At 45.3% G+C, this 13,836-nt stretch overlaps 1 protein-coding gene across 2 annotated transcripts in view; it reads right to left on the reverse strand.

The window, feature by feature from the left end:
- The window catches only part of LOC120904275 (nuclear receptor coactivator 2), a 124,193-nt gene that overhangs the window by 65,851 nt on the left and 44,506 nt on the right, over positions 1–13,836 (reverse strand). The window contains exons 1-3 of one of the 2 annotated variants that reach the window (XM_040314158.1): positions 12,876–13,013; positions 7,932–8,862; positions 3,546–3,667 (exon numbers count right to left, since the gene is read on the reverse strand). In XM_040314158.1, coding sequence (XP_040170092.1) covers positions 3,546–3,574 — 29 coding nt within the window. In that variant the 5' untranslated portion in view covers positions 3,575–3,667; positions 7,932–8,862; positions 12,876–13,013. Of the gene's footprint in view, positions 1–3,545; positions 3,668–7,931; positions 8,863–12,875; positions 13,014–13,836 lie in introns of those variants that run through there. The other variant, XM_040314159.1, reaches the window with a different exon arrangement.

A 13,836-nucleotide genomic window follows, 5' to 3' on the forward strand; every position in this document is an offset into this window, starting at 1 on the left:
AATTGTTTCATTTTCTATGTTTTGCAGTGCTGGATTGATATTGATGCGATCTTAATCTCAACTATCTGAATCTGATTATTCTATTTCCTATCGTGAGGAATTTCATTTCCGTTGCTCATGAATAGCAGAGCCTTTAGTAACTCAATACAACGCACTGTGAGACGGTGTGTTGGTGTAGGAATTTATAAGCCTATTAAAGGCTGAAACATTAATTCAGATAAAAACGATGCTTCAGAGCTTTATCGATGAGATGAGAGCGCGACCCCACGCAATCCAAAGCATAGAGAGAGGCGCAGAAAAAAACTATCGCAACACTCCAGCCGTGATTGGAGATAGGCTTCATTTCCGGGCGACAAAACCGATACGCTCGTTACTTGATATCTCCTCTTCTCTTCTTCCTCTAGTATGGCGACATCTCTCGAAGGAAGACACAAATTAAGAATTGCGATCGTTCCGCGTAGCAATGTCTGTAGTGTGACAAGCGAGATATGAAATAAAGAACTCTTTATTTGCCTTCCTCCAACCTCCTTCATATCGGACTGGAATGGATCTTTAGGCGTAAATCCAAAAGATACTTCACAAAAATCAATTTATCGCATCGAATTAAACCCGCACACTCTAGGTTATCTTGAATATCAAAATGGCCCACGTGCCACATGGATGAGATGAAGCACACTTGCGCCAACAGATTCCGTAAAGGAAGACACACAACATCACCTTGGACGTTTCTTTTTTTGGGGAAACGTAATTTAGTCCAACAGTTGGGAAAACACGGGATCTTATTTGTGTCCCCTACAGGTTACCATCGTGCGCCACGTACTAGCGACGATTTGTTCCCGAAACAGAACAGCAAACACAACGCTTGTGGGCGCGCTAGTGGTAGGCCGAAGATTTGGAGAGTTCAATTCCAGCTGTGTGTACTTTGCCTGCTGGATGAAAAGTTTCGTACGACAGGTTAGACGTAAACGCCACAAACTTTGTCGTAAATAAGAGCGGACAAGTTTGTTCAAAATATGTTGGGAGTTCATGTTTTGGTTGAATGCATGGCGAGAGATGCTACAAATTGCATGTTTCATGCTAAACAGTGATTACAAAAAACTATTGTGGGATGCAACAACTATCTCGGTTATGTAGGATCTTGTTATCTTACAGTGGATAGAAAATTTTAATCTATCAGAACGCGTTCCAATGTCTTATAGTCCCATCTTAGAGATATTCTAACCACGACAACCAGGCAAACTCTCTCTTTAAAGACTCTAACGATTTGCTTTACCAATTCAATATCGCAATCCGTAGCAGCATTGTATGATCATGTAACCAAACGCTACCCAACGATACCTTGTGCTTGAGAGGGCATCTATGTGTGTTTGTATTTGCTAACAATAAATGCCAACAAATCAATTTATTTTGAGGATGACCTGCCTCAACTCAATTATCGTTCGCTTGGAGCGCTCTGGACAACTGCAAGGCACAAAATGGAATCAAAACGCTTTGCACATGCCCGTGAGTGTGTGTGTGTCTTCTTTGCACCGTCACCATTATCGTCCGATGCAAGCGATGCACAATGCATTGGACTTGCTGAGCGCACACACCGCATGCAAGGGCTGGTGGGCTCGAGTCCGGTGGATGACTAAAGCAACGATAATGAACGACGAGCTTATGACGGAAGATTCGTCCGTTTCATTGATCGTGCGATGACTAATGTGACTGTGTGCGAGATGCTGCACAGCCCCATCCGAAAGACGCTAAATTTGTGTCAACAATCAATGTGCAGGTCTGCGCACAAATGTCTTTTCATCCGCCGGAGACAAATGGATCCACATCACATCAGGAGCTTCATTTGGAACTCGCCAGCACAGAAGCTCTTAATGGTGTGCAATTGTCGATTGGCATATGTCGATCGGAGCATTCGGAAGGAGTGCAGCAAATGAGATGTGCATTATTGGAGCAATTCAATTGGTTTCATTGGGAAATAGAATCATCATCCCGCTGCTGTTCGATCACGGCACACGAGACGACGCCGCTCGGGTTGGAAATTAAACCATCTGTCCCCCCCCCCACCGAGCCAGTGTTGATGGTAAAAGACATGACAGAAACATCTACAAATCGTTCCTTCGGCTTAAACAACGACTCTTCGCTGCACGTTTGCTCACTCACGGCCGCTGGCGATATGCACTCCACCACCACTTCGATAAACATTCATTTTCAGATTGTCCATAGAGTCACAAAGGGCGGACAGTGAATGCGAATCGTAAACGTTAATAGCTGGCTCGCCGTGCTTCTGTGTGTTAGCCTTTGCATGTGCAAGCAATTCTTCTCCGACTAACACTGCAGCAGAAACTGCAGCGTCGCGTTTGCTATGAAAAGCTGATGATGCCCCAAGCAGGGAAGGATGTCCGGGCAGCAGTGTTAAAAAGGAAGGAAACCCAGATTTGATGGTGCTTCTCTATTCGTTCTCTCCCTCTATCTCTCTCTCTCTCTCTTTCTCTCTCGCTCCTCTCTGAGTCTTAAACTCGACTATTTGCAACTCACTCGGTTCGAAAGCCTCGCCCAACGGCAAACTGATTTAGTTTACATAGCACCAGCAACACCCCCCGCGTTTCACAACGACCCGCCGCCGACTGTGCACAATTTCGTACATAAATCGATGTACGCTCGGCCCCATTTCCTCATCCTCCTCCTCTCCCTTCTGGTGTGCATGCCCGCGCGTCCATATTCAGCAGAGAGATGCGTTCTCGCGTCAAAACGATTTAATCTAATCGGTTCGCTTGGAATCTAATCCGCGAAAACAAAACACTGGCGCGTCTTGACGCTGGCGATGAAGCTGGAATTGAATGCAACCGCTGGGGATGGGGTGTTATGGAGAATGGAGCGGCAATGCAGTGTCATGTACCCGTCGATACATCTCTTCTTGGCATCAGGGGCGCACGGTTTTGGTATCCTTTGCAACACCATAACAACACACCATACCCACACACACACATTGTGTTGCGTCGTTCCCATCGATGGAGTGTTTATGCGGAAGAAGAAAAAAACATAGACACAGCGGACGGGACGGAACGAACGTTTCTAGCTGAAAACAGCTACACGATGATGCAATCCCCGGCCGCTGTATCAATGCCCCGGGAGGATTGGGTTTATCTGACGATGCCCCTTTACTGTCTCTCCCCTACACTACCCTGCCCAACGGTGCCGTTTGATCAATAGAGTGCCACCGAGTGCACGAGGAGTGCAATTTCAATTTCAAATCAAACGATCAAAAGCAATCACACGTCCAACCAACCAACCAGGCCGGGAGGGAAGACCTTCTTTGTTACACTGTTGTTAGTAGTGTCGAGTAATGTTCACAAAACAGCACCACAAACACAAGTAGCATAAACAGCTAATGCTTCAAAGCTAATTTTGGAGACGTTTCTCGGAGGGAGAGGAGGCAGTAGAGAAAATTAGAGAGCAAGAACGCACTGTTCGATGCGTTTTGTATTGTTTTTTTTTTCTCTCTCTCTATTATCATCAAAACAGCTTTACAAATAAAAACCGTCACTTACCCTGCATTTTCAGCCGCAGCAATTGACATGTGAGACTCATCTAAGAGCTGAAGGGGCGAAGGGCCCTGTGGAGGCGCGGGGGGAGCTGTAAGTCGCTCCGTGGTCGCTGATACGCCAGCCACCTGGAAGGAGTGTTGGGAAAAATAGTGACAGTGAGAACACACGCTTGCAATTACAAAGCACAGCAACATGGCGGACGACCCCGCGCCAACAGTAGGGAAGCGGCAAGGCAATTCACACAAGCACAAGCACCCAACGGGACCAAGAAAAAGAAGGAAGCAATTTTCACATTCGATCAAGAGCAAACATGTGAGAGGATACGACGACACGGAGGAGAAATGGGCGAGTCGCTGCTGCTGCTGCTGCCGTTTGCCTCGTCTGCTCTCCAATGCTCGCCCTATCCCCCGAGCTGGCTGCATTTGCAACCGTTATTGGATCAGCAAAGACAAAGCGCGAGAGCAGCAAGAGCCGAAAAGGGTTGTTGCTTCCCAGCGCTAGAAGACAAACTCTCCTCTGACGGTGAGTGGTAAGCGCGCGCAACTAAGACTCCGGCGCTTGTGTTTTGCTGCCACCGGGAAGAAAAGAGGTGTGAAAAAGATACCCCCCATCGCGATTGCTGCTGCTGCAGTCAGCATATTAATTCCGGCGTACAGGCAGGCAATCCGCACACAATTGTTAGGTTAGCTACGCTACTGTACTAGAAAGTTGGAAATAGTATGACTGGTTTTCTTTCGGCAGTTCTCCTCGATCTCTATGAACGGTAGCGGTATGACATCGAGAGATTAATTGTGACAAGGACGTGGTTTCCCCTTTGCCAACCCAGGAAGGGAGAGAGAGAGGAATTGTATTCTGTTTGAAGGAAACGCTAAAACGTTCATCTCCCTCATGGGTGCATAATTGCACACGGCGATGCAACTAGTTGCGGGATTAGGGCTGCGAGGGTTCACGTTGTGCAAATTCCAACTTCCACACACGTGATTGAGTCAAATTCGTAGCTTTTTCTGTGGTCCAAAGACACACACACATACATACCCCCGTCCCTTGTGCTAATTTGTGCGCTAACGGGTTGCACAAAGGGAAAAGCGAATGCTCACACACCACACGATGGAATTGCAGGAAAGCATCGTACGCAAAACGGTTAAATTATGTAAAGGGTAAACAAGACCTGGACAAACATGATTTCAGCCACACTTGACTTCTATCCCTTTGGCATGGGTAATATATTGTATAATCATTCGTTCGGTAACTGCACATGAAATGAGGAAAGTGTTCCAATACTTCAAGGGGAATGAAGCGAAACTCAAAGATAAATATTATTCCATTTTCAGAACCTTTTGATAATGAAAATCACAACAACAAAAGATATGCAGAATTGCATAAGATACTAGTAGAACTGTTAAGGAAGTTGGTTTGACAATTTTCAACAAAACATTAAAAAGGTGTCTAGTTAAGACATGTTTGCTTATAAATTCCAAATCGATATTTGAGCATGATGTAGGTTCTCGATCAACTTTTGAAACCAATTCACAAATTTCGTTTGACACTAAAATGTACAAACCTTTTAATGAGATTTGATGAGACAGATTGGATCAGGAAAATATTGAAACCTAATCCATAAATGAATAAATCTTCTAATGTTATAAAATCATATTTTTTTTCAACAATATATCGATCCCCTACGGCATCTACATAGGCAGCATTATTTAATGGAATCTATTATAGTTCTGGAGAGGCTCTTCTTATTCTGTTCCGGATTTCGCACAACTCACCTACTATGGCCAATCTTTGGCAGCAAATTAAGTTAAGATGCAACGGCAAAAATGCTACTCCAACAGAGAGCAACAACGCAGCAAATATTTTGCGCATGATTCAATCCGGGATGTACTCTCCCATTTCCCATTTCGTGCCGATGTTTGGGCCGCGCAAAAATAAACAAATCATCTCGGATCTCGTTTTCTATTTCGATGCCACGCAGAACACTAATTGTGTATTCGCCGGCTCTCTTTTCTTCCACAGAGATGTTGGTTGTGTGCAGCACTTGCTCGTACGTCAGCTGGGAGATGATTTCGAGAAAGTTTTCCCCCTTCTAATGGTGTTAGTTAAAACATCTAGCTCAGCGAAACCGTCACACTCCCACGAATTAGCGTAGAAAACAACAACAGAAAATAAAAACACCGGCCAAAGTAAATAAATCGACTTTGCCACTACACACACACACCCTTGTACACATGGTGGAGGAGTTCGAGGTGTGCAAAATGATCAGAAAAATCACGCTTCACTGTTCAAGGTAACCTTCGCCTTCGAAATGGCGAGCGAAAAAGTGAAACAAGCGAGCACGAGACCACCATCCCCCCACCAAGCCTCCCAACAGTCACACCACCAAAAGTCGCATACACACACACACACACGGACACGAACAAAGGTGTAGTGTGCGCACCGTGTGGCATGAAGCTTAATTTGCTCGCCCTCACCCGCACACCCTTTGGGAGCGAATGTGGGGGGTTGGTTGGTGGGGCTCTGCTACGACAGAGCCTGGCACACGCCATTTGCCGGTTGCGATGGAGCCGGAGCATCATAACCGAACCAGGCCCGCGCCTGCAGGCTGGAAGCGATCGTGAGATCAAGAAAATCCAAAACCTTCCAAACCAATCATGTGCACAGCGAACTGGAACAGCGAGCAATTATAAGAAGAAAAAAAAACCCACTCTTTTGTTGCATGGTGGTTTCTGTCTTATTTGTGTTTTTTCCTCTTTTCTTTGATAGGTTTTAGGCTGTCGTTTGCACACACAAACACACATGTATAAAGTTTGCAAAAATTGAAGAACAACACACCAAAAAGCTACCGATGCACTCGTGTGTGACGTGTTTGGTGGTGAATAATTGACGAAACACTTTATAGCCTTTTAATGGCAACGAAATTAATCCCGGCTCAGGTCCAGTAGTAACAGGCAAGGAGCATTGCTATTTGCTATTTTAACAGGTTAATTATCGCACCTAGGAATCTTCAAGAAACGGTGAGCATTAGATTTGGCAATAGGATGTAAGAACTTTGATTGAGAGGCGTATCAGTATTATAAAATTCAATGAATTACAATCCGAAATACATAAATTGATAAGATTTCACAGACGAACACTATCCAATAAATATTCCGATGATGGGCGCTTTCACGATACTTCAGTCAGTTTTTTTTTGTTGTAAATAGCCATTTGATGATCGGCGATTGAAATCATGGCTGAAAAAAATATAAATAAAAGCCTAGTGGTCGCATGTTCGATCAAGTTGGATTATTTAACATTCATATCTTTGATTTCAGATCAATAACGCAAGCAAAATTTGTGCGACGTTATTTTGTGAACATTGGGTATTTTTAAAGTATAAAATGGCAACATCACTAATTATATCGATAGGACAAGAAGTTATATTCCGGCAAAACCAGCAGAAAGAAAAAAAATCGCATCACGGTAGATTTCAAGAGGCTTTTTCTAAAAACCCTTGAACTGGTGCAGTTTAAAGGAAATTGCTCAAATTCTCGAAAATGTATGATCGAAAACGCCAATTGAGCTGTTTCATACAATTGTACCACTTGTATCACATGAACCACTGACAGACTAAAATTTCTACTTTGAAACCTAAATCATATAAGGGTGACCATCACAGAAGTATGAAGATCAGATTTTCGTAGGAAGATATGATGGTCCGTTACATTAATTGTAATCCAATTGGATTATTTATTGTACATGCGTGATTTATGGGCATCCAAAACCCTCAATTCTGAACTGGATCACCATTTGCTTATGGTTTATGCTCTTCTAGTTTCCAGACATCCAATGCTACACTCGAAACGAGGATGCATTTCGTGTTTTGTGCATTTTACCCGTCCAAAAACGCTCTCCACCTATGAGGAACATTGTAAATCCTTACAAACCTAAGAAAGGAAAGGACAAACGTAAGAAACAACACAGATTATTCGGTCCGTCGCTTGCATTCGCCTTGCATGGCAAAGGAAGGATATCGAGCTTTTTTCCTTCGAGCGAACAAACACAAACATTGCGCTCGCGTAAACACTCGCGAGAGATAAACAAATCCAAATACGACCGGCCCAGGACCGTCGTCGATCGCACAGAAAGAAAGAGGAGAAGAAAAAAAGAACGGAACACAAAGATTGTCGCCTGATAGACGATTACATGTTGTGGTGCATGTTGTGTGTGCGTGTGTGCATTGCTATCCCATTTCCCATCCCACCTTCGGGCTAAAAAGCCTAACCCAAAAAAAAAACCTTCAGCAAACTCGACAGAGAAAGGGACAGAAATCGAAAGTTAGGTTTAATAATAACGCACAAGGACAGGGCGGTGTGCACACGGGCATAGGCAATCATGTATACCCACCAGGTCTAACGAGTAATCCCAAATTTTGAAGCACTAAAATAAACAATTCACCAGCGAAGAATTTTCCCGCACACACGCTTGGTTGTAGCGCGCGCTCGGCGTTGTCGTCGGCTTGCAGCACACTTGGGTTAGGAAACCAAACAATTTTAACAACAATAACAACAACAAATACGACACACCGACGCACCGAAATCTCACGACGCGAAAGGACACGACCGGAAGGGAATGGAAGAAATGCGATCGCGCGATCGTTGTGCTGTTTACGCCCTCCACTCTGCCCTGCGTCTACCGGATAATGGGGAAACGCACCGTATGTGCGTGCGTGTGTATGTGTGGGGGGGGGGGATAATTATTTAATCACTCGCTTCTTCCTCGTCGCACTGCACTTCTAGAAATAGACACTGAGACGGATCGCCTCCTCAGGCGAGCAGGACGCGCTTGCGCATTCGCCAAGGATCACATACGCGTGCACAGACACACAAACACATACGTATACCGGCCCACAAACACATTGGCGCACACAAGCACTCACCTACGGGCACACATACACAAACACTCTTTCTTTCTCGCACCAGTAAATGATAAAGTAAACGATTACGCGGTGTAAACCTGACGATCCTCCGATAACGACCCTTTCGCCGCTAGAGCACACTAGAGGAATGGCTCAAGGATACAGGGCACCGCGGGCATGCGAGAACTCGCACTAATGCCACACATTTACAAACGCACACGCACCTACACAAATGACACTCACTGTAATATATATTTTTTATCTTTCAATTTCCATTAGAAATCACGCGCTTACTAAGCGCTTGCTAAGCATCATTTCATCACAGAAACTTTGGAGACACCTTTCCTTTTCGCACACACTTATTTACCACTCACAAGCAGCACACCGAGTCAAGCACACGAGATACAACGCCGCCCTTGGCTGTGGGAAAAAGGACAACAAAATACGGTAATCACCCCACTCGAAATAGCGCCTCTCGCATAGGCGCGATGCGGTAGAGGTTAAAAATAATGCAAACTCACAACAAGCAGGGCTCACACCATGCTCTTGCCCAGACCCAGAGGTTTAGATGCTTGCTGTGATGGTGTAGATCGTCCGTGTGTATCACACCTGCACCACACATCAACTCATCGCTTTTTGTCTATCAATCTCGCTAGATTGCATCGTCCAAAACCTAATCTAAATATTGTTCATTTTGCTGCACAGATTTTCAATTAAAATATCGATGTGTGCTAGTCGGCGCGAATGTGCGAAGAATGTGTTTGCGTTTGCCGTGCGACCATTTTCAACAGTTTCTACCCCAACTGGTCCATCATATTATTAGCGAACCGAGCAGCATCAGCACAATTTAGCGACAGGTTAGAAGATGCTCACCATCGTCTACCGTAAACTATAATGCTGCCCTCGATCGGCACAAAACACAACACACAAAACAACTAACCCAGCCGAAGTCTCTGTACGCGAAGAAAAACAACAAACCATGTAGGAACAATAGCCCGCGAGAAGGGTGAAGGGAAGCGAAGGATCAAGCGAAAAGGGGCAGTTTTGCGAAGAATCTCCAACCAGCGCTGATCAATGCGGGGAGAGAATTGCAGAGACACGGGGGACAGGGACAAGACGAAACAACAAAACGCCACGAAGACACGGCGCGGAACGCGATCGTCGTCGTTGCGATCGAAAAGCGGGTCTTACTCCACTCTGCCACTCCATCCCAATTCCCCCTGTCAGCACAACAAAATTCCTTCAACCCCCTGAAGAGTTTCGATCGAGAACCAACCCCCTTCGTTTGCGTTTTTAGTCTGTGCAAGTGTGTGTGTGCGTTTGTTGCACATCTCTCACTAAATCGCGCGCTTTCTCTCTCTGTCACTTGCTTTTCTAGATTCTGATTTCATCTTGGCCCTTTTTTTTGCTCCCGCTCCGCGTATTTGTGCTGCCTCTTCCGTTCGCGATTGCGTTGAAAAAGCTCCGCGCGCACGCAGCGTTGCGCGGCGCTGAGAGTTTCGATCTTCCTCTCTTTCTCTCGCTCTACTTAAGCCTCAAACGCTGCTTTTCTTTTCCACCTTCCGCTATTTTTGCCCTGGCACGCATACAAACAAACACACCCTGTGCCGGAGGGGTGCTGCTTTGCGCAGTTTATAACGCACTGCGAAGGTTTTTGTCTGTTTTGAGAGATGTTGATCTGGTTGATTTTCTTTGGGCTGCTGCTACTGACTGCAGTTTCTTGCAGAAGAGGCGTTCTCCGGGTTCGCCTAGCGCTACTAGCTGGTTGTGCAACACAGGCCAGGAAGTGATGATGTGTGGTGCTGCATCGCGCGATGGCTGGCGTTTTGAATCAGAAAACAACAACCACAAAAAATGAAATTATACCCCGCCTTGGTGGCATAGGACCATTTGTTTCGTATTTTTAAAAGGAGCAGTTCACCGTTCAACAGCAATGAGCTAACAAACGGCGGGAAATGGTCACTATCTTCCCCTTTCTTACCCATTTCTTCCACTTTCTATCTCTTGGGCGGCTGTGGCCAACCCGTTTGTTTTCATATAATTTTAATGAGTTATGACACGGCGGCATTTTTCTTTTTCTTTAATTTCCATTCCACCTGCTACAGCATAGCATGTGCCCACAGGTTGAAGCTTAAATTGCAAAACATTCAGCTTAATGTTTTCCCGAAAAAGCATGTGTGTGCACTTGATTGTTTTTAAAAGTGGAGAAAACCACAGTTAAGCTAACGGTGGCAGTAACACGTTTCGTGTTTCTTGATTTGTTGTTGTTGCTGCTGTTACTCTCGGCGCTGCATCATCGTATAATATGCACGCCACACACCACGATAACACTCATGTGTTGGAAGCATATTCGCTTCGCCAAAGTAAGGGGTTGCCGTTTTTTATCGTGGTCTGAGAGAAGCAGAGAGACCAATTCACTCATGCACAAACACATACGAACACTGTAGCCTTACCGAAAACGACAGTAAAGCACGCAACACGAAGGGAGTTGGTTTCCCAGCTCTTGCTCGGTGGTTTCTTTATCAACTTTCCTCCACAATCTGTTTGACGTGCGCCCGCCCGAGCAAAGTAGTTGAAGGGTAAAGAAAAATAAATGAATAAAAAATGTATACACCGATGTGTCACACGCCCACATATCTTTGGCGACACCTGTATGAAAAAAAACCAACACTTACACAAACATGTTAAACTTTTTTAACTATAATAAGTAGGGAACACTACAGTACGTGAGGGTAAACATTGATGTCAATCTCCCACAATCACGCAACTAAAACACAACACGATTAACACACCGTGGACTGTTGATCGATTTGAACAGGAATCGATATCGTTCGGCCTTGTAAGAGACGGCATGCTTCTTGATTCGACTATTCGAGCGCTCCAGCCAAACCGGTTTCTATTGCACTATATAAAGCTACATATTTCAAACTGAGCTGTACAGCAGTTTTCATGTTCCCAACAATCTTACTGAGTATCTGTGCGTGTTGTGCTTTTACAGCGTATTCTTTGTTTCAACTTTTTATTTTATCACTGACGTGTGTATCTTCTTATCTTGAAGCAGAGTGTCGGGGAAGTATTTTAACGATCCACTGACTCGCGACACAGTACCACGACCAACCAAAATCTATTCAACTTACAACGAGAATTTTTTTCCAGTGATTTTTTTAATTCAATTTCATTAGAAACCAATTACACAAATTTAGAGACCAGTTAAATGCGGCTCATTTGGTTCGATTGTAGGTGACAATTAATTATTTCATTTTCATACACATAAAACCCTCCTCAGCACATCATCACATCCCCAACCAGCAGTAGGTATTATTTTTACAAACTCGTAACAGATAGTCTTTGCTGCCTTTTTTTTTTTTTGCTCGATCATTAATCACATCACAAATGTTTCACATTCTAGCAAACCCGATCTCGCCTAATCATAATCGCAGCACAAGCAAGACGACAAATGAAGAAACATAGACACACAAAGAGCCGAAGGAGAGAATGGGCAGAGATATGAAGAGCTTCATGTTATCAGTTAGCACCGACCGGATGGACACAGACACGCACACACACACACACACCTAGCCGCTAGTGCAATAAGGGTGGAACAGGCAACGTTTGTCAATCGGAAACCGCTTGGACGGTTAGGTTTTCGCAGAGAGTTTTGCCCGATGCCTGCAGTTAGCAGTGGTCAAGCGAACCCCCGCTCTCAAGCACTGTTTCACTTGAATTACGCAATAAATATGGGAAACTGTAAGCGATCGATGCGTTCCGTCATCAAGCAACACCAAACCCGATTTTGCTGGTGGCCTCAGCTCAGGCCAGCTCACACACCAAAAACGACCAACAACACAAATCTTCAACATTTCTGCCTGTTTCTGACTTCCCCCTGTCTGAATGTTGATGGTGTGTGTGTGCGCGCGCTGCGCAATACTGTTATATTTATGCACGACGGGTGCATTTTTGCATGTACTAACTTTCACAGCAGCGTGAAGGAACGGAAGTTTTACGTTTGCAAACAACACCGGAACCATTCGGGCAAACGGGAACAGCCCGTATAAACTGTTGAGGTTTCGCTATGACGCACAGCAGCAACACAACATCACACACAGACGCACCAGACAAGCACACACAAATACGTATATCGACACTATGTAGAATGTAATGACAACAGGCTGGAAATTGGTCGTCGAAACACTACCCCTCTTGGAGGTCACGCATTGGTTTTACAACAAAATGCGTGTGGTTTTTGTGTGTAGCTGAGTACACACCAATCCACTGATGGTAATAGTAGCAGATCGATAGGTACATGCCGTTCCTTATAATACTACACTTCTTCCACACTGCCAGCAGAACGGATTTAACACAGCTAGGAAGTACGGAAAATCAGCCCTACACCACAATTCCAAGAATAAAACCGTCACTAGTCGGTGCCTTACATTTCTTACACCACCGAAGCTTTTACTCTTTATTCAACTCTGACTCTGTACGTTGCATTTAAGAAGCACGTAGTAGTGGAAGTTTCGCGAAACGCACGCACGCACGGAAATTGTGACCGCCCCTCACGAAATGCGAACTCAAAATGAGCGTTAATTTCCGACTGAGCGGCCAACTTCCTGTACGTCCGCGAAAGGCACTCACTCGCCGCTCGTGCACTCATCAGTGCACTGGCAGCTCGCGCGTGTAGCGGTGTGTGAGTGTGTGTGTCACACATAAAAGCTGCTGAGTTCTTGGAATTGCTCTCCGAAAAAGCTCTCCAAGCTCTCCACCAGCCCACCCCAAACCCACTTTGGAGTGTGCGAGCGTCCTCGCAGCAATCCACTCGCAACAGGACGGAGCGCAACTTGCTCAGGGTGGAGAGCTTTTTGCTGTGTTGCGTACTGACCCTGTGCCCGTTTCCATCGCTGCTGCTGTAGTCTTTTCTATTCGGAGTCTTGCGGATGACTTGCATACACATACACCCGCTTCTCGTCCGATTAGGAGGAGCCCGCGCGGTGGTAGTGGGACAACGAAACATATGGGGAGCGGCGGCTCCCAAACGGAAACTTGCCGAGCCGAAAAACCATTAGAACTCCGAAGGTAACCAGTTTTGGTTTCGGGGAGTGATACATTAACTACACACAACTATGTTGGTTTGCGTCAGGCGCGATGGGATTCGGTGCGGCTGTGTGTGTGAGATAGCTGTGGCGCGCTGGAAACCTCTCTGGGTTGGAGGTTTGCCCCTGAAGTGACTTGGGTTGCTCGGCTACGCGGAACAGAGGGCCATGTTCCGAACGAAAAGCGATTGAAGGGGGGAGGGGTAGAGGTTGGTGGTGCTTCCGCGGAAACATGTTTTTTTTTTTGAGAATGAGAGTTTGAAGTAATTGGCATTAGATGTTTCCATTAGATTACACGATTAAA

Source organism: Anopheles arabiensis, chromosome 3 (assembly GCF_016920715.1).
Source record: "Anopheles arabiensis isolate DONGOLA chromosome 3, AaraD3, whole genome shotgun sequence".
Taxonomy (NCBI): Eukaryota; Metazoa; Arthropoda; class Insecta; order Diptera; family Culicidae; genus Anopheles; species Anopheles arabiensis.